The sequence below is a fragment of the Lissotriton vulgaris genome, chromosome 10 (assembly GCF_964263255.1).
Source record: "Lissotriton vulgaris chromosome 10, aLisVul1.2, whole genome shotgun sequence".
Taxonomy (NCBI): domain Eukaryota; kingdom Metazoa; phylum Chordata; class Amphibia; order Caudata; family Salamandridae; genus Lissotriton; species Lissotriton vulgaris.
The window spans coordinates 496,382,359-496,401,378 of record NC_141698.1 but is presented as its reverse complement, the minus strand read 5'-3'; the positions used below and the strand labels follow the sequence as shown (position 1 = coordinate 496,401,378).

At 43.0% G+C, this 19,020-nt stretch overlaps 1 protein-coding gene across 2 annotated transcripts in view; it reads right to left on the bottom strand.

Moving 5' to 3' along the window:
* The window catches only part of PARN (poly(A)-specific ribonuclease), a 615,197-nt gene that overhangs the window by 356,549 nt on the left and 239,628 nt on the right, over positions 1–19,020 (bottom strand). For both annotated transcript variants that reach the window (XM_086941354.1, XM_086941353.1), the window contains exon 16: positions 13,273–13,348. In XM_086941354.1, the coding sequence (XP_086797480.1) occupies positions 13,273–13,348 (76 nt within the window). The remainder of the gene's footprint in view (positions 1–13,272; positions 13,349–19,020) is intronic.

Here is a 19,020-nt window from a genome sequence, read left to right as displayed (position 1 = left end):
AGGTATATATAGTTAGGAATTTTTTTAATAGGGATTTCTGAAAATTCTATGTTGAATAACTTTGGCGTTGATGGACGGAATTGGCTGAAATGTTCAGGAAAATGGCACATTTTGTTTCTGAGCGTCCCCTGAAAGTTTTGGGGGGGGGGGTTCATCAAGCGGGGGCAGAGAAAAAAGGGGGGTCCCAAAACGTGTTTTTAACATTAGGTTTTCCATAGGGCGGTTGGACTCACTTTTAGCTCGAACGGCTGAATGGATTTCCACAAAACTTGGCAAAATTGTAGGGACTGGTAGCCCGATGTGCCTTTGCTATGTCAAGATATATGCTCCAGTGGTTTTTACGAAACTTTGAAAAATATATATTGGGCTACATTGGGCTATATACATGTTAGAGCCCAAATGTAGCCCAATGTAGCCCAAAGATGGCCACCAGAGACAAAAAAAACAAATGTAGCCCAAATATCAGCCAGATGTAGCCCAACTATAGCCCGGTGACAGAATGTCCCAGAGTGTTCTAAAGAACAACTAGAGCGCTAACAGTCTTACTTATGACAAAAGTATGGCACACCTGAAGTCTTCTTGATTGGAATAAAGTGTTAACACTTAAAACATTTAATTTGCAAAGGAACAAAATGAGGGGTTTCATTTTGCCGTAGAAATGTTATATATATATATATATATATATATACATACATACATATATACATACACATATACATACATACATACATATATACATATATACATACACACACACACACATACATATATATTACCTACTGGCGACCGCCAGTAGGTATATATAGTTAGGATTTTTTTGAATAGGGATTTCTGAAAATTCTATGTTGAATAACTTTGGCGTTGATGGACGGAATTGGCTGAAACTTTCAGGAAAATGGCACATTTTGTTTCTGAGCGTCCCATGAAAGTTTGGGGTGGTTTTGTCAAGCGGGGTCCGAGAAAAAAGGGGGGTCCCAAAACGTGTTTTTAACATTGAGTTTTCCATAGGGCGGTTAGACTCACTTTTAGCTCGAACGGCTGAATGGATTTCTATGAAACTTGGCAAAATTGTAGAGACTGTTTGCCCGATGTGCCTTTGCTAGGTCTCAAGATATGTGCTCCAGTGGATTTTGAGAAATTAACTTAAAAAAAATATATATATGTGTGACAGCGTCCCGGTTAGCGCCCCGGTTCGCGTACCAGACGCGTAACGGAACTTCGCGAGGAGAAGCGGATTGGCTCTCCGGTGACTCAACATTCTAAACAGTCCGGAGCGGCCGCCATCTTGTCTCTCGGTAGGATCGAGAGACAAGAGGTGGAAATAAACAAAGGGGGAAATGAATGAAAGGGGCAAGGTAGACCCCTCCTGACCCCCTAGGATTGATGGGGGCTATTAAAGGGCCCCGCGGGGTAAAAAAATAAAATACATTTTTTTTTCGATTTTTCGCGGTAGAAGCGCTACCCGGTACGCGAACCGGGTAGCTCACCGGTAGCGTAACAGGAGTCCACCATCTTGTGTTTCGGACGAATTTAGTCACAAGATGGAGGATAAACAATGTTGGGAATGGGTATAAGGGGGCACTGGAGACATCCTGACCCCCTAGGTTTTCTGAGGGTGGCTGAGGAGGCCCATATATGTAACAAAAAAAATTTATTTTTTAAATTTTCGCACGGTTAGCGCCCGGTCCGCGCACCGGGTAGCGTTCCGTAAAGCGTAACAAGGGGAAAACCAAGGCAAATAGTAAAATAATATTTTAGAGTGCTTTGAGGTAGGGTAGCTCTGAATAGAGCTGTTGTGTTGTGTGGGTGATGCAAGTACCAACATGTAGGTACCAGTGAAGAGTCTAAAATTCAATGTACACCGTCTCCTCTGTAGATATTTTGTATGTTCTAATATGAGTTATTTAAATGCGTGGAAAAGCACTTCATGCTTTAAAGCAATTGTATTTATGAACTGATTGTTCTTTCCTCTTAGTCCTCCTCTTTGTTTTTTTTTCCCCACACTCTTCTTCAGCATGATAGTTGATAAATTCGTTCCCTCAAAAAATTGCAAAAAAAGTGCAACTAACTATATATGCGAATTTCAATGGTTTTGTGTGAGTAAAATAAGGTTTTGTAAATGCTAATTCCTAACTATATATGGTCTATAACCTATGGTTTGTTCAGTGAATTTTCAAGGTTTTGTAAATGGTAATTCCTAACTATATATGGTCTATAACCTATGGTTTTTTCTGTGAATATATATATATATATATATATATATATATATATATATATATATATATATATATATATATATATATATATATATATATATATATATACACACACATACACACATACTCTCTGCATTAGGCAGTTTAGTTTTATGCCATGTTAGTCTGTTTTAGCCAATTATATTTGTATCTATGCAGTCTGTTCTCTATATTTATTGATGCCTGAATGATAGGGGAGGGCTATATATTGATTAATTTGTGTGGCGCCAAACAGATTGAGAAAGCCTGCTGCGCAGGAGAAACGTGTCTCTCCTTTGCTAGGGGGTCGTGGGAGACCTGAACACAATAAATTAGGCCTGATACCTACCTGCCATGTGTACGCCACTTCTTCGTTGGAGTAGGACTGGGTGTTTGAGATATATATATAGATATATATATATATATATATATATTATATATATACACATACATACACACACCAAGATCTTACCCTGTATAACTAGATCATGTGCCTCATGGAGAGGTGGAGGAGGAAGTCCTGTAGTCACAACTTAAAACGGTTCTAACATTACATGCGTTAAATGCATCAAACTTCATGAGTAGCATAGAGAAAGAGCCGCATGGTGGTGCGGTTTTGCACAAATGGAGAGGAGCGCATGCAACCTGTGCAGCTTACTTCATCAAGGACCTCCCTCGCCAGATGACCTGCAGTGTCTCCCTATACTCCTTCTGAAGCTACAGTCTCCTGTGAGAAGTGTCCATTGTAATGCTTGGTGCCTGATCTAGGTGGTTGCAGGCATGGATGTACCATGTTACAACGCATACTATTACAACTACCTACCGTTACAACGCGACCATTACAACGCATACCATTACAACGCATAGCGCTTTGAGGTGCTGGATAGTGGAAAGTATAATTTACTATTCTAACTCCAGTCCCCGTGGACCCTAGGGAAGGTGTTGGATAGTAAATTATACTTATTCCCTATCCTAGAGCGCCCCCCAGCGCAATGCGTTGTAATGGTATGCGTTGTAAAAGTCGCGTTGTAATGGTAGTGCGGAGTAAAAGATGCGTTGTAACGGGTGTATACCTAGCCAGACTAGCCAAACACTGATAACAGGGCTGGAATACTATGAGGAACCATACTCCTGTGTCTATAAAAAAGCCTCTCAATTATATTTCTCATGTTGCCAAGCCCAATACCTAGCTGTTTGCGAAATGGTCTGTATAGGATGACAAGCCTAGCATTTCGGACCAAACTTGCCCCAAGTAGTGGGGTGATGAAACAGAGGTTTCCACTTCTCCTTTTAAACGTCCCTCTCTACCGTAAGAGATAGAAAAGACAGTCATAATTTAGCTTATGTAAAATGAGTCAAGATGTTTCTACATGAGCTTTGCATCCTGGGACTACATTTCCCATGAAACCTAGCCTTCCCAACAGGAAGTATTGGTAATAAAGCCTCATATTTAATGTTGAACAAAGATCTCCACTATCTTATAAGCGTACAATATTTCCAGAATATCTAGCCCCTTGCACTGCTTTTTGGCCCACTGGCACACTCCTTATAATGGACTACACACTTGTTCGTGAGCTAGGAATTTCAGGACTACTTTTCCCATGATTCCTAGGCCGTCGCAGTTCCATGACGTCATAGCTCAGGATTACAGTGGACGCACAGGAGACGGTAGTGTCGGGAGGACGATAGAGTAAACTGCAGGTGATCCGGTGAGGGAGATCCTTGATGAAGTAAGCCGCATAGATTGCATGCGCCCCTCTCCATTTGTGCATAACTGCGCAGCACTTTCTCTATGCTTCTCATGAAATTTGATGCATTGAGCGCGTGTAACATTGAAACCTTTCTAGAGTGTGACAACAGGAACTCCCTCCTCCACGAGGGACATGATCTAGTTATACAGGGTAAGATCTGTGTGTGTGTGTGTGTGTGTGTGTGTGTGTGTGTGTGTGTGTGTGTGTGTGTGTGTGTGTGTGGGTGTGTGTGTGTGTGTATTTTTTATTTCTTGATATGGTGAAGGTCTTAAAGGTCAAACTGTAATGGTGTGTGAGAGATGGGGCTTGACAAAGGCACAAAGCAAACAATGTATGTTTTAAAAGTTGAGCATGAATGTACATGGGTGTGTTAGAACACATGTATTATTCACAATACTTCTATATGGGCGACTACATTTTGGTATGTAAGTAGTCCACACATGATTTTTCTTTTTAACTCACTGGCCACTCTGAAAAGATTCCTTTTTCGTTAATGTGTGAATTGTGATCCGAGTGGCCAGGTAGACAACCTCATGTCCTTTTCTCCCTCCTCCACCTAATTTGCCCCTCTGGGTATCTGCAGATGAGAAAGCGCCTTCGATACCGGAAGAACAAAGGGCGGCCGGTGGCTAACCGGACGGCGCTCACCTTATGCCACCCAAAAGAGCCTCAAATAACAAGGTCTTGCAATTCTTCGCTGCTACAGTCACTAGGTAGAGAATGTGCCTGGGACCAGAGCGCCTGTTAGGACCCTGGGGCAGAGTAAACAGACCAAAGAGGCAGCAAAGGAGCAGAGGTGAACGAGGGGTGGAAGCGACCACCACCTAATCAACGCACAATGACAATCTCTGAACAACCTCCTGATCTCCATCCTGACAGCGGAGTCCGAGCACTATGTCCGACGCCTGGTGGAGCAGCTCTGTTCAGCTATTGAGGAGATCGGCCTTGGTTCATCCCCTGACCGTCACCTACCCAGCGGGACTTAAAGCACAGTTTCTCCCCGTCCCGCCCCCCCCCCCCCATCGTATTTGTTACTCTGCTTTATCCTCGTCTATCTGTTCCCATTCAGAATTCTTTCGTTCTTTATCTACTTCCTTTGCTCCTATTCCCTCTCACCTGAATCTTTCCCCTTGCCCACTACACAACCTAGCCCCGTCCTTTTGTGCCCTTTGACTAAGCACTTCTTCTCCCCTTGATGGGGAAAGATCCAAGATATATACGCTGGAGTATCAGGGTACCTGCTAAGAGAGTCCACAGATCCAAGGGAGCCACTCACATTTGAGGTATGGTATAGCACCCCTTGCCAAAGCACTCCCTCCCCCCTTTTTGGGGAAGGATACAGTAAGTAGGCCTTGGAGTCTCAGAGACTCCTCTGTGAGAGGCCACTGCGCTTAGGGAGCCTATTGCAACAGAGATGGGGAAATGATACCACTCCCTCTGGGATCACAGCTTACTGGACTTTGGGCGCAGCTTTTACTCGTCTACCGGTTTGTGTCCCCGTCAGCCTCACCCCTCCTCTTGCCATGCCTGTCTCTAGCCCTCCCCTCCTCTTTCCCTCCTCCATTCTCTGTCTACTTCCCCTGCTCTTACCCCCCCCCCCCCAACTCCCCGAACCTAACTTGTCACTATGTTGCCATGCTCTAATAACTGTGTAACCTTTGTAAAGATGTAACCTGCAATTATTGTCGGATACTCATTCAAAGCGCTCTGATACCTCCAGGTCTAGACAGCACAATATAAAACTTTTAAATAAATAAATGTTTGTTTGTATTGTGTTCATTGAACTATATATCTTTGTCTTCTAGTTTCCTCCTGGCACAAAAGGACCCGGATTGGACAGAGTGTCAACCGGGTACTGAATGCATGTAGTCCGTTCGCATTTAATAGAGAAGCACTGTAGAGACATATAAGGTTCAATTCGGTCCTTAAGAAAGCCCGGGACCCCCAATGTGCAGATGGGGAGTTGGATCATGTCTACCTCATTAACAGACCTTATTGATTAAAACCGGACAACTAGCACCATACCACTGTCCTAGCTTTTTAGTTTTTACTCACCCCTCCTCCAACAATGAATACAGTTTAAAATTGATCTGGTAGGCGGTAGGGATTTTTATTGGACCCGTTCCCTTTTCTCCTCAGTTTCCTGCTAATGCTTGGACTACAGCCCTAACTACAGCCCTAATATGGGCTGGTTTGCCATTTGAGGATTCTTTGGCGAATGTGGGATGGCCAATGATGAAGCCTGACACCTGGAAGGTGCGCAAGGCCATCCCGTCAATTTTTTTTTCGCACAATTGAGTTCGTCCATAGTATTGGAAGAACAGAGCAGCTAGAGCTATTCCTCAGTGAAGGAACACCTTCGTTATAAGGTGTAAAAGGCCCTAAAAAGGTTGGGCTTGTAACATAGGGGCCTATTTGTTTCTTTGGAGGAAGCTGTATTCTAAGGGAGAGCACAAACAATGGTCTCCTGCCTTTAGGCAAACCCTCTCCCACTCCTTTAGACCCAGTAGTGGTTGGGTCCAACGTGAATAAATGTATACCCATGCCTTTGGATAGGGCATGGGGAAATGAGGGCAATAGACCATGCATAGCCCCCCCCCCCCCCAATCCTCAGATGCCTGAAGGTGTTCAGAAATGCAGGTTCATTTTTCTGGCCACCACTACCATTAGTGCAGCAGCTGAATTGGCACTGGGACAAACATGCAAGGGACCAATGCACACCAATAATGAGTGTGGCGCTAGCACAAAGGGTGGGGATCCATTTTGCTGGTTAGCATTAGGGTCCAGTTTACAAGCTATGGGGGAGAATGTGGATATTGTCCCCCTTTTTCAAAACAAAGGGGCAGATAGTCTGCTTTGGGTGTCAGGCCTGAAAATAACAGCCAGTGGAATGGGCAGAAGAGTAGGTATCATTGGTGCTGCAGTGGCACCAGGACCCAGGGGTGTGAGGGCCGAACTAAACCCCTATTATTGCTGCTTTACTCATTCCGTTCATGCATTAGGGCTGAGTCCGCCCTTGCTGTGCCAGTGTTGTTTCCAGCATCAGACCAATGGCCCAAGAGAGAATAATTGGAGCAGTGGACACACCTTAGCGTTAGGCTTCAGGGAGATGGCAGAAAGGAGGATGGGAGGAGGACTTTAACATGGGGTAGAGAAGACTTACTGATTCGCAAGGCAGTAGGCTTCATTAGTGAAGCAAGTGAAGTGGCACTGGGGCCCAGGAGTGTGAAGGACCCACTGCATCACAATTAAGACGGTCTTATACTTTACAACAAGACATGAAGAGAGCATTAGGGAAGAGGTGGTTCACACATGGGCGCTCGTTTTTTTTCTGTAAGGCACAGAGAATCTGTTTCAAGAAAGGAGTGTAGGGCAGATGTGGTGGGGAAGGGGTTAAAGAGACAGAGGGAATCACCTACTATTTGTGGCTACAGCGACCATTAGGCGAAAATGCATTGGGACCCAAGAGCATGAGGACCTCAATTAATGGGAGTAGTGTTTTTTGTTTAATTCAGTTTGTATGGGTTTGCTCTTTTATACATCCACATTTAGTGTGAAGTATGAGCTACTGAAAAAGTGCCCATGATATTATCTCTTGAGCCCCAGTCCTTGCGCTCAGCCCAAAACCTCACAATTACCCAAGACATTCCATAACAATTTGGAGGGGGGCCTGACTTCAAAATATTTTGGGTAAGGGGGACTCAGAGCAAAAAAGTTTGAAGACCTCTGCTGTAGGGGTACAGGGATCATTCCACTGTACCCTCACCTGTGGGCTAGTGCACCCTGCTAGGGGGTGACTTACCTCAGGCAGTGGGTTGCAGGCATGGCACACAGGGATGTGTGCCATGTCTACTTCACTTTTCCCTGCACTAACACACGCAGCCTGCAATGGCATTGTGTGGGTGATAAGGTACAGGGCCACGACGGGTGGCACAGTAGGTACTGAATCCATTTGAGGCCGTCCCTGGTCACTGTGCCCTTGGTACCCATGGTACCTTTTGCAAGGGGCCTACCTGTGGCCAGGGATGTGCCAATTGTGGGAACAAAGGTATAGGTTTGGGAAATCACACAGGCGCTGGGAACCTGCAGGGTCCCAGGGCACATCAAGTCAAGGCAAAACATGGGGGTTAACCATGCAGAAAATGGCACTTTCCTACAGTTAATAGTAAGATTTGCTCTCCCGATGCATTTAAAAGTGTGACAACAGCACATGCTTATTTTATTTATTAAGTTTTATATAGCGCTGGCCTGACCCAAGAGTATTGGAGCGCTTTACATCAGTTGCATTGCAGAAAACAACAATACATTAATAGTATGGGTCATGGACTGAGAATTCCAATTCGTAGCGTAGCCATGAGGTGCTGAGCTCTTGGAAAGCCTGCCTTAAAGGAAAGTTACTATCCTGAGTAGCGCTCCACTTAAGGGGAGGAGTGACGAGAACGGTTTCAGGGGCGAGGCGGGGGTAGAAGTCTTGAGGACACAGTATCATAACGGTGTGAGGCGTCTGCTTCAGCGTACCGACTGTTCCCATCGGTTTTCTAGGGAACAGTCGAGGAACAAGACTGAGCTGACTTTTGAATTTTGCAAAAGATGGAATAGTTCTGATGTGAGGGGGAATAGAGTTCCAGATTTTGGGTGTGTTCCCGGTGAAGGACCGGGCCGTTTTTTATCAGCGGAATCAGTAGCAGAGTGCTCGAACTTCTGAGGTTCCTGGTATGACCGTTTCTTTTGAGTTTGGAAGCCAGATATTCCGGTTTGCCGGTGTGCAAGGCTTTGTGTGAGAGACAGGCTGTTCTGGAGCTTGCCCACATTTCAACTGGGAGCCAATTTAGTTCTGAGTGCAGGTGAGATGTGATCAAATTTTTTGATTCCGGTGACTATTCTGGCTGCCGCATTGAGAGTTGTTTTGAGGAGAGCAAGCTGTGATTTTGCTATTCCTGAGAGGACTGCATTCCCATACTCTAGTCTTGACAACACCAATGCTTGGGTGGCTGGTTTGAGATCATTGGGCGGGATGAAAGGTTTTATTTTGTTCAGTAGCTTCAGGTTAAGGAAGGCACTTTTAGCGGAGTTCTTAATGTGTTTGGTCATGTCCAGTTGTGAGTCCAGCATGATACCTGGTGACTTCACAGAGTCAGCCAGGGTGAGGTTCTCCTTGAGCGCATCAATAGCTTTTAGCCATTCTGCAATTTGGGGCTTCTCTTTGTTAGAGAAGCAGAGTATTTCAGTTTTGTCTTGATTAAGTTAGAGGTGGTTATTTGACAGCCAGTGGTGGACTTCTCTCAATGGGTCGTTGAGCCTTTGAATGTCCTTGATGGAGGTTTCCAAGTAAATCAGGGTATCGTCTGCATACAGATGGAAGGGAATGTTGGCTTTTTTGAGTAGGGTGGTGAGGGGTTCCATGTAAATGTCGCAAAGTTGCAGGGAGAGTACTGAACACTGGGGGATTCCCCTGCAGACTGGGTGTAGGTCGGACGTACAGTTTTTGATTTTGATTCTTTGGGTGCCATTATGTAGGACGGAGGAGAACCAGTGAAGGACCACCTCGTCAAGTCCGGCCCTTTCTTTAAGGGCCCTAATGAGAAGTTTGTGATCGACCGTGTTGACTGTTGCCGAAAGGTCTAGGAGATTGAGGAGGCAGCAATGGTCCAAATCAAGTGATTTGTGGATATCATCAATGACGTTGAGGATCGTGGTTTCAGAGCTGCAGCCTTTTCTGAAGACAGACTGATGTGAGTCAAGGAGGTTGATACTATGCATGTGTTGGGTTAGTTGCTGAAGCATGCATCTTTCCAGGATTTTGGATAGAAGGGGTAAGTTAGAAACTGGTCTAAAGTTATTCAGGTCCCTTATGTCAAGGCCCGTTTTTTTCAGCAGTGGTGTGACTTGACCAACTTTGAGGCAGTCAGTAACGACTCCGCTTCAGAGGGAGCTGTTTATGATCTTGCACCAGAGCAGGGCTAGGGAGTTTCAGCTCTTTGGTCAGTTGGGGGGGGGGGGGGGGGGGGGGGTAAAGGATCTATGACGTGAGATGAGGGATTGGAGGTGGAGATCAATTTGACTACCTCTGCTTCCTGAATGGGGTGGAAGAGTAACCAGGGTTTGGTAGGGGGTTTGGGTGCATCATCTTATGCCCCGGACATGCTTCTATTGGTGGGTGGGGTGTTATTGGTGGGTGGGGTGTTTTTGGTGACCAGTGAGAGCTCGATCTTGGTGATCTTGTCAGAAAAAGAAATTGGCGAAGTCAATCAATCAATCAGTGACACTTGTAGAGCGCGCTACATACCCGTAGGGTCTCAAGGCGCTGGAAGTTGACGCACAGTTCTTTGCGAGCCAGTACTGAGGACATAGCGAGCTTGGAGGTTTGTTGCCTGATTATGTTAAAGAGCTCATTGGGTCTGTTTTTCGCGCTGTCTAGCGCGGTGCAGAAGAACGGGTTTTTTTTGTTCTTGATGTGATTGTTGTACTTCCTGCGAACCGCTCCGAGTTGTTCGCGGAAGATAATGGTAGGATTGTTGCTCCAGAGTCTTTCTGTGGCTCTTAGTGGTCTCCTTTAGGAATTGATGTCAGAGTTAAACCATGATCTTTTTAAATTTCAGGGGGCTAGTTGATCAAGCATGTCGACCATATTTGAGTTGTAGAGCGAGGTGAGTTCAGTTGTGGTGAGGTGTTCGTTGGCACTCGGGAGGAGCAAGCTTATCCTTTCTTCTAGGATGACCAGGGGAATCAGGGTTAGGTTTCTAGCCCATTTGGGGGGGGGGGAAGTGGGGGGGTCTTGCACGGGTGGCTGTGATAGGACTTTTTGGTTGATGTGGAATAAGATGATGCGGTGGTCCGATAAGTCCATGGGGCGTCTCGTTGAAAGATAATGGCATCCAAGGTTGCTCCTTTATTGAGCATTTCCTCTAGTCTAAGCAGTGTTGGGATAGATTGTTGTCACAGAGAACATTGTTTAGGGTTTGAATTAGCGAGTTCTATTCATTCCAACGTAGGTTTAAGTCGCCAAGAATTAAGTTGCTAGAGTCTCCGAGTGAGCAGTGGGCAATCAAGTCGGAGAAGTGTACCCCGAATGCCGAGGTGTTGCCTGGGGGGTGATAGAGAAAATGGCAGAGTATTGCTCTATTGTCCTTTATCTTGATGTTGGTGGTCAGACATTCAAATGAGCTGTACTTGAGGGTGTCCATTTCCACAATGGCAATGTTGTCCTTGTGTATGATAGCTACACCTCCACCTCGTTGATCTTTTCTGTCTTTGTTGATAATATTAAAGCTTGGGGCACAAGCATATCTAAGCTTGGTGAGGAGAGCTCATTTAGCCAAGTCTCGGTGATAATGCGATGTTTATGTTATGAGAGAGGATGGCTTCTGCTATCTCAGTTGTATGCTTGGGGGTTGATCTGCAGTTTATGAGCATGCAGTTGGTGGAAGACCCTTCTTTGAGGAGGTTCTTTCTGGAGGGGGTAACCTAGGTATTGTGGTGAGGAAGGGCGGGGGTCTTGGGGGGGTTAGGGACAGGGTAATCTCTTCCAACACCTGTGATCACTTGGATCTTGGAGAGGCTGTGGGGGGAGAGTCTTACGTTGAGGCTAGAACAGCTGCTTCTTCGGAGGACATTGCAGCTTTGGTTCTAATGGGTCTCTGTGTCGGGATCTCTGTAACAGTTCTTATGTGTCTCTGTATCAGGGTCGCGAGGGTGGTTAAGGACCCGATAGGGCGCGTTAGTTTGTGGGAGATGGTCAGAGTGGGAGCCCTGGGAGGGAATTGCCTGGGCTTTCGAGACGCTGCGCCATGTTTTCCAGGGCGGGGTGAGGGCGTCTTGCATAGGGTCGTCCCGTGAGGTGGAGGTCGTGTGTGTTTTGGTGCCTGTTGCTGCTTGTGTTGTCCATGCTGCCTCTGTTAGGGACACCGGGTAAGGGGTCCAGTGTGTCATGCCATGGTTTCATCCTCTTGATGCCTACGGGTGGGGTAGTGTAGTTAGTGTTCAATGCTGGCAGGGCAGGGTCATGATGTTGTTGGAGCTGTATTGGGGAGGGGGAAGCTGAGAGCGACGTTCGTCTGGGAGTTGGAGATCACAAATCGTGGGGGCGGAGGTGCGGGTAGTGACTCAGGAGGGGACGGACATGTTGACCGAGGGTAGATAGTGGGTCAGGGAAGAAAGTAGCGCGTACAAGTAGGCGTTTCGGAGTGAGGGGAAGAGGGAGTCGAAGATATCTAGGTTCTCATTGTTAGCCTGTATCAGGACTGTGCCATTCGAGAGATGGTCACAGACTAGCTCCTACTCCATGCAGAGCGGTTGGTGGTCGAGGTCATCAGTTTGAAGCTATGTGGAGTAATCGTAGTTTTGGATATGTGAAGTTGCGTTCTGAACGTGGCGTTCCACTTATCGGGTCTGTTTGAAAGAGGAGATCCATCTTTATCTGCCCTTTGGAGGAGCCGTGATATCTGTAGTTTCATTAATAAATTGCAGAAAGGGCCTTCCAAGGGTTAAGGGTCACAAAGTGTTGAGCTTACCATACTTGCCTGGATATTAAAACATACCTCAGTTTACAGTGGCGGAACACCTGGACAGACTAAATAAAATATTTTTTTTCTTATTTATCAAATGGATTTGACAGAATCAATTGTCTGAATGCTTGTTCGGCAAGTAGTTCCCACGACAGTGGGAAGAACCATTTTTATTCCACACGGTTATGGAACTACAGCACTTCCTACGAAGGTGAAATGGTTTGTCTTGTAAAATATAGAATGTCTTGAAATTAAGAATGGCTTTCAGTGTTCGCAGCTCAGAGACTAGCCAAGACGATTTAGTTGTCTGCAGGTTATACGACAAATGAGGAAGTAAAAATATAATAGAAGTTGAGTTTCACTTTAAAACCACAGTAAACTGCAAAAAGCGTGGTATAATTAAAAGACAGCTTTGTGATTATTGTGATTACTAGCGACGGGTTAAACTGTATAAAACACTCAAATCAAATATCGTTTTTTAAACAAATTATACCACTGTGAATAGAACACTTATTTAACGCACTATAGGCACCTTTTCTCTAGATGCTGCGGGCAGCTGCCTCAAAATAATGCAGGGATTCTGAAGTAATTCGAGAGATTAGGAAAGGGTGCTCATATGAAACCTTAAATCTGGGACAGGAGGCCTCAAGTATTAGATAAACAGCAAGACACATCGCAGAAAAAGGTAAAATGGTTATTAGCCTTTCAGGCAATTAGGTGTGCAACATTAACAAAAAATATGTTTTTCTCAACTTTTTGAAAAAATCAGTACGTGCATCTTACCGACTTCTGGAGGGTTAAACGGAGCGTCCTTTAATCGTTTTTCCAGCTCAGCAAGGGATGTGTTGTTAATTATGTCCTAGAAGAATAAGAAACCACGGTATAAGAGAAGGTAAAGTTCAAAAGAAACAAGCATTTGCAATGCAATAGGTCTCGTATTAGGAAAGTTAGAGCTATTGGTATTGTAAATGACATTTTTTATTTAGGTTTTGTTTTTGAAAATTGCGAAATTAATACCTTTGTCATTTACAATGCTAATAGTTATAACTCGCAAATGTGACACCTATAGCATTTGTAATGCAATAGGTGCTGTATTTACGTGACTTACATGTACTGATATTACAAATAACAATGTTTTTTTAATTTTTTTAATAATTAATACTTAAATAAAAGTTATTGTAAATCATAATGGCAATAGCTTAAACTTTTGTAAATAACATTTGTGAAGATTATGTTCAGTGTATTTTTTTGTGACGAAAATCCAAGAACATATGTCAAATATTAACATCTTTTTGTTACATTTGTAATAAAGCTTGAAACATTGAGATAACATATTTGAACCAGTTGTTTAATGCTTGCACAGATTGATGCTGTGGTGGAGCTCAGTGATGATGTGGTGCCACTGAGTGATGCTGTGGTGGTGCTGAGTGCTACTGTATGCTATTCTATGTTTTGTTTTGCTATCCTATGTTTTGTTATGCTATGCTATGCTATGCTGTGCTGTTTTGTTATGCTATGTTTTGCTATGCTATGTTATGCTATGCTTTGTTTTGCTATGCTATGTTTTGTTGTGTTGGTATGCTACGTTGTGTTTTGCTGTTATTATGTTTTGTTATGTTTTGTTCAGCCATGCTATGTTTTGTTTTGTTCAGCCATGCTATGTTTTGTTTTGTTCAGCCATGCTATGTTTTGTTAAGCTATGCTGTGTTGTTGTGTTTTGTTATGCAATGTTTTGTTATGCTATGCTTTGTTGTGTTTTGTTATGCTGTGTTTTGTTATGCTATGTTTTGTTATGCTATGTTTTGTTATGCTATGTTTTGTTATGCTATGCTATGTTTTGTTATGCTATGTTTTGTTATGCTATGCTATCTTTTGTTATGCTATGTTTTGTTATGCTATGCTATGTTTTGTTATGCTATGTTTTGTTATGCTATGCTATGTTTTGTTATGCTATGTTTTGTTATGCTATGCTATGTTTTGTTTTGCTATCCTATGCTATGCTATGTTTTGTTTTGCTATCCTATGCTTTGTTATGCTATGCTTTGTTGTGTTTTGTTATGCTATGCTTTGTTGTGTTTTGTTATGCTATGCTTTGTTGTGTTTTGTTATGCTATGCTTTGTTGTGTTTTGTTATGCTATGTTTTGTTATGCTATGTTTTGTTATGCTATGTTTTGTTATGCTATGTTTTGTTATGCTATGTTTTGTTATGCTATGTTTTGTTATGCTATGTTTTGTTATGCTATGTTTTGTTATGCTATGTTTTGTTATGCTATGTTTTGTTATGCTATGCTTTGTTATGCTATGCTTTGTTATGCTATGCTTTGTTATGCTATGCTTTGCTATGCTTTGTTATGCTATGCTTTGTTATGCTATGCTTTGCTATGTTTTGTTATGCTATGCTTTGTTATGCTATGCTTTGTTGTGTTTTGTTATGCTATGTTTTGTTATGCTATGTTTTGTTATGCTATGTTTTGTTATGCTATGTTTTGTTATGCTATGTTTTGTTATGCTATGTTTTGTTATGCTATGTTTTGTTATGCTATGTTTTGTTATGCTATGTTTTGTTATGCTATGCTATGCTGTGTTTTGTTATGCTTTGTTGTGTTTTGTTATGCTATGTTTTGTTATGTATGCTATGGTTTGTTTTGTTTTGTTATGCTATGTTTTGTCATGCTATGTTTTGTTGTGTTTTGTTATGCTATGTTGTGTTGTGTTTTGTTATGCTATGTTTTGTTATGCTATGTTTTGTTATGCTATGTTTTGTTATGCTATGTTTTGTTATGCTATGTTTTGTTATGCTATGTTTTGTTATGCTATGTTTTGTTATGCTATGTTTTGGTATGCTATGTTTTGTTATGCTATGTTTTGTTATGCTATGTTTTGTTATGCTATGTTTTGTTATGCTATGCTATGCTTTGCTGTGTTTTGTTATGCTTTGTTGTGTTATGCTATGTTTTGTTATGCTATGTTTTGTTATGCTACGTTTTGTTATGCTATGTTTTGTTATGCTATGTTTTGTTATGCTATGCTTTGTTATGCTATGCTTGGTTATGCTATGCTTGGTTATGCTATGCTTGGTTATGCTATGCTTGGTTATGCTATGCTTGGTTATGCTTGGTTATGCTATGCTTGGTTATGCTATGCTTGGTTATGCTATGCTTTGTTATGCTATGCTTTGTTATGCTATGCTTTGTTATGCTATGCTTTGTTATGCTATGCTTTGTTATGCTATGCTTTGTTGTGTTTTGCTATGTTTTGTTTTGCTATGCTTTGTTATACTATTCTATGTTTATTTTTGCTATGCTTTGTTATACTATTCTATGTTTTGTTATGCTATGGTACGTTTTGTTGTGTTTTGTTATGTTATGTTATGCTTTGTTATGCTATGCTATGTTTTCCTATCCTATGCTTTGTTTTGTTATGCTATGCTATGTTTTGTTTTGTTATGCTATGCTGGTGAGGGTGAGTGAGGGTGGGTGAGTGAGTGAGGGAGGGTGGATGAGGGTGGGTGGATGAGTGAGGGTGAGCGAGGGTGAGAGGGTTGTGAGGTTGTGTATCCTATGCTTTTTTTGTTATGCCATGCTATGTTTCGTTATGCTATGCTGATGAGGGTGTATGAGGGTGAGTGAGTGAGGGGGTGTGAGGGTGAGGGAGAGGGTGTGATGGTGTGTGAGGGTGAGAGGGTTGGGAGGGTGAGGGGGTGTGAGGGTGACCTAAAAACGAAGGAGGAGGATTTACAGATTGCATGTTCCTTAATAACACCTAATAAAAACACGTTTTTAAACCAGAAAAATATATCCAAACCCCAGCAAAATGAAATGAACAGGTAGATGTGAATAAAGATGATAATAAATGTGCAATGCACACGAATATTAAGAAAGCCGAGCTAATTGGACGAAATTTAAATACATTAGTGCTACGAAAAAAAATAATAAAGCTGTGCGCTTCGGCGAGATGGAGAAAGTCTGTATGAAGCACTCTTTACATTGTGAAAAGCGCAATAAACATCGTTGCCACTTGGGATGATAAAGCCGTGTGCATCGGCGAAATAATACAAAACTGCACAATACGACAAGGAACAGTGTAAAAAATAAAATAGACATTGTCAGCACAATCATGTAAAACCATATGATGCGCCACTTTAAAGTGTACATAAATTGTGAGCATCAGCTGAACACTAATCAAGGAAATCCCACCATGGAGTAATGGTTGTGATCAACATCAGATGGGTCGATAAAGCCACATGCATCGGTGAAATCATGTAGAATTGCACAATGCGCCCTTTAAATTGCAAATACGATGTGCGCATCAGAGTAAAACTAAACAGGAAAAGCCAGCAACGAGTAATGGTTGTGAGGGACGTTGCTATATAAACGGCAAACACAACCAATGGCCCGAAGTTTTGAAATGTGACTTGGCACGTAGTAGATTCGCTGGAGGCAGCGTGAAAAGTCATAGTGCGAGAGCCGTGAAATGGCCTCCTGTCGTGACACACGAGAACCGCAAATGTTATAACACAGTAACAGAGCGATCCCAATGAAGAAAAGGCAGAACTTCCGTCCGACTACGGGAAACTCCACCTAGAGGTAAGGATGATTTTATCAAACATTACTTGTGGTTATGGATGTTTGGTCGCTGACACCAGCACATCTGCACAAAAAGGGTCCCAAGGCAGCAAATAAAAACAAGTTTTTAAACCAGAAAAATATATGCAAACCCCAGCAAAATGAAATGAACAGGTAGATGTGAATAAAGATAAGAATAAATGTGCAATGCACACGAATATTAAGAAAGCCGAGCTAATTGGACGAAATTTAAATACATTAGTGCTACGAAAAAAAATAAAGCTGTGCGCTTCGGCGAGATGGAGAAAGTTTGTATGAAGCACTCTTTACATTGTGAAAAGCGCAATAAACATCGTTGCCACGTGGGATGATAAAGCCGTGTGCATCGGCGAAATAATACAAAACTGCACAATACGACAAGGAACAGTGTAAACAAGCATTAGCAAAGCAACCAATCAACTGGAAAACGAAAGCCGTGGAAAACTAGATGTGCCGGCCGGCCAGCAGTGAATAATTAGGGGAGAGAGAGGGGAGGTGCTGGGGAAGAGATGGCCGTGAAGCAGGGGGCGTGGCAGCGGAACCCTTTGAAGTCACGGCCTGCGGCCGTGAATAAGTGACGGCGGGGCAGCGGAAGCCTTTAATGTGGCAAATTCTGCTGGCAGGGGGAAGACTGTGGGGAAATGCAAGCTCGTGCACGGAGCTTGTGGTCACGTGATTTCACGCAAACTTTTGAAAAGCCGCATCGTAAAAAGTCAGCTTTTGGGTTGACAACAATAGGTTCGAGTAAACTCGACCTAATAAACGGCAGATGTGTTTTGTAAATGATAGAGGCTTGATTATATGGTGATCTACAGCCATCTTGTGGTTGCAAAAATCTTTTGTTTAAATATTTTAAACCAATAAAAGCAGTAAAAGGTGCAACACAGAGTTAATTCAGACACAAGTACATATCTCGATTAAGTGATGATGAATAATATTAATTGCAAACTGTTGTGACAGAAGCTGCTAATGTGACAGTATTATGCACCAGGTAGGTAATGTTGAATTAGAAGTAGTGTGGGGTATGCGAAGCCCTTCGAGTCCTATGGGCTCAAAACGCACGTGCTCTGAGTTGTGAGTGAAAGTGGTGTATTTGAAATCGCGACGATCCTGCTGGACTTTATGTCACTGGTTCTCCTGGGGGGTGCACTTTGAGGTACAGAGATGGCATTTATATACCAGGCAGTGATGCAGTAAACGTAGGAGTTGTCAAAATTGTCAGAAAACGTGAGAAAGCATGCATTTGTGCTTGCAGCAGTGAAATAAACAGTAAAAACCCGGGAACCCGACTATAAACAGACCCACAAACAGCCAAAAAGAGGCCCACGCATTGACCTTTGAGGCCAGAGCTTCTGACACTGCTGGACTGCCCTGTGGCAAGAGCCACTCGAAGGATTTGCTGCTGCGACTTTTTTGCATAATTATGGACGTGTCATGTGTACAATATAAAGCATAATATACTGAATGATTGGCAAATATAAAAAAAAGTTTCTAGGTCAAACGGATCCAAAGTCACTAAAAACGCAGCAACACATATTGACATTCGCAAAGATGGACTGGTCATCTCTCTGTTACTTATTGCTGTATTTGGGTCCAAGATGGTAATAATGGGGATAAATTGACAAAACAATTAGGTAATACTATCACAAAATGTGCAGCATTGTTCAGAATTCATTGCCTTGTCTTGCCACATAATTTAGTCAATCACCCCACATAATTTGGTCCTTGGGACTGGTCTACGTGAGAAGACACCTGCTGGACTTGAAGGTGTGCTGTAAAGTCTGCTAAGGCCCACAAATGTTTTTAGTTGGTTGCCAGTGTGATTTCCGGAGCCCAGCTATGTTAGGGCTGATTGTAGGCCTTTTGAGCCTTTTGTGCTTTTGAGCGACAACACGAGAATTCTGGCTCACGTTATTGAAAAAGCGA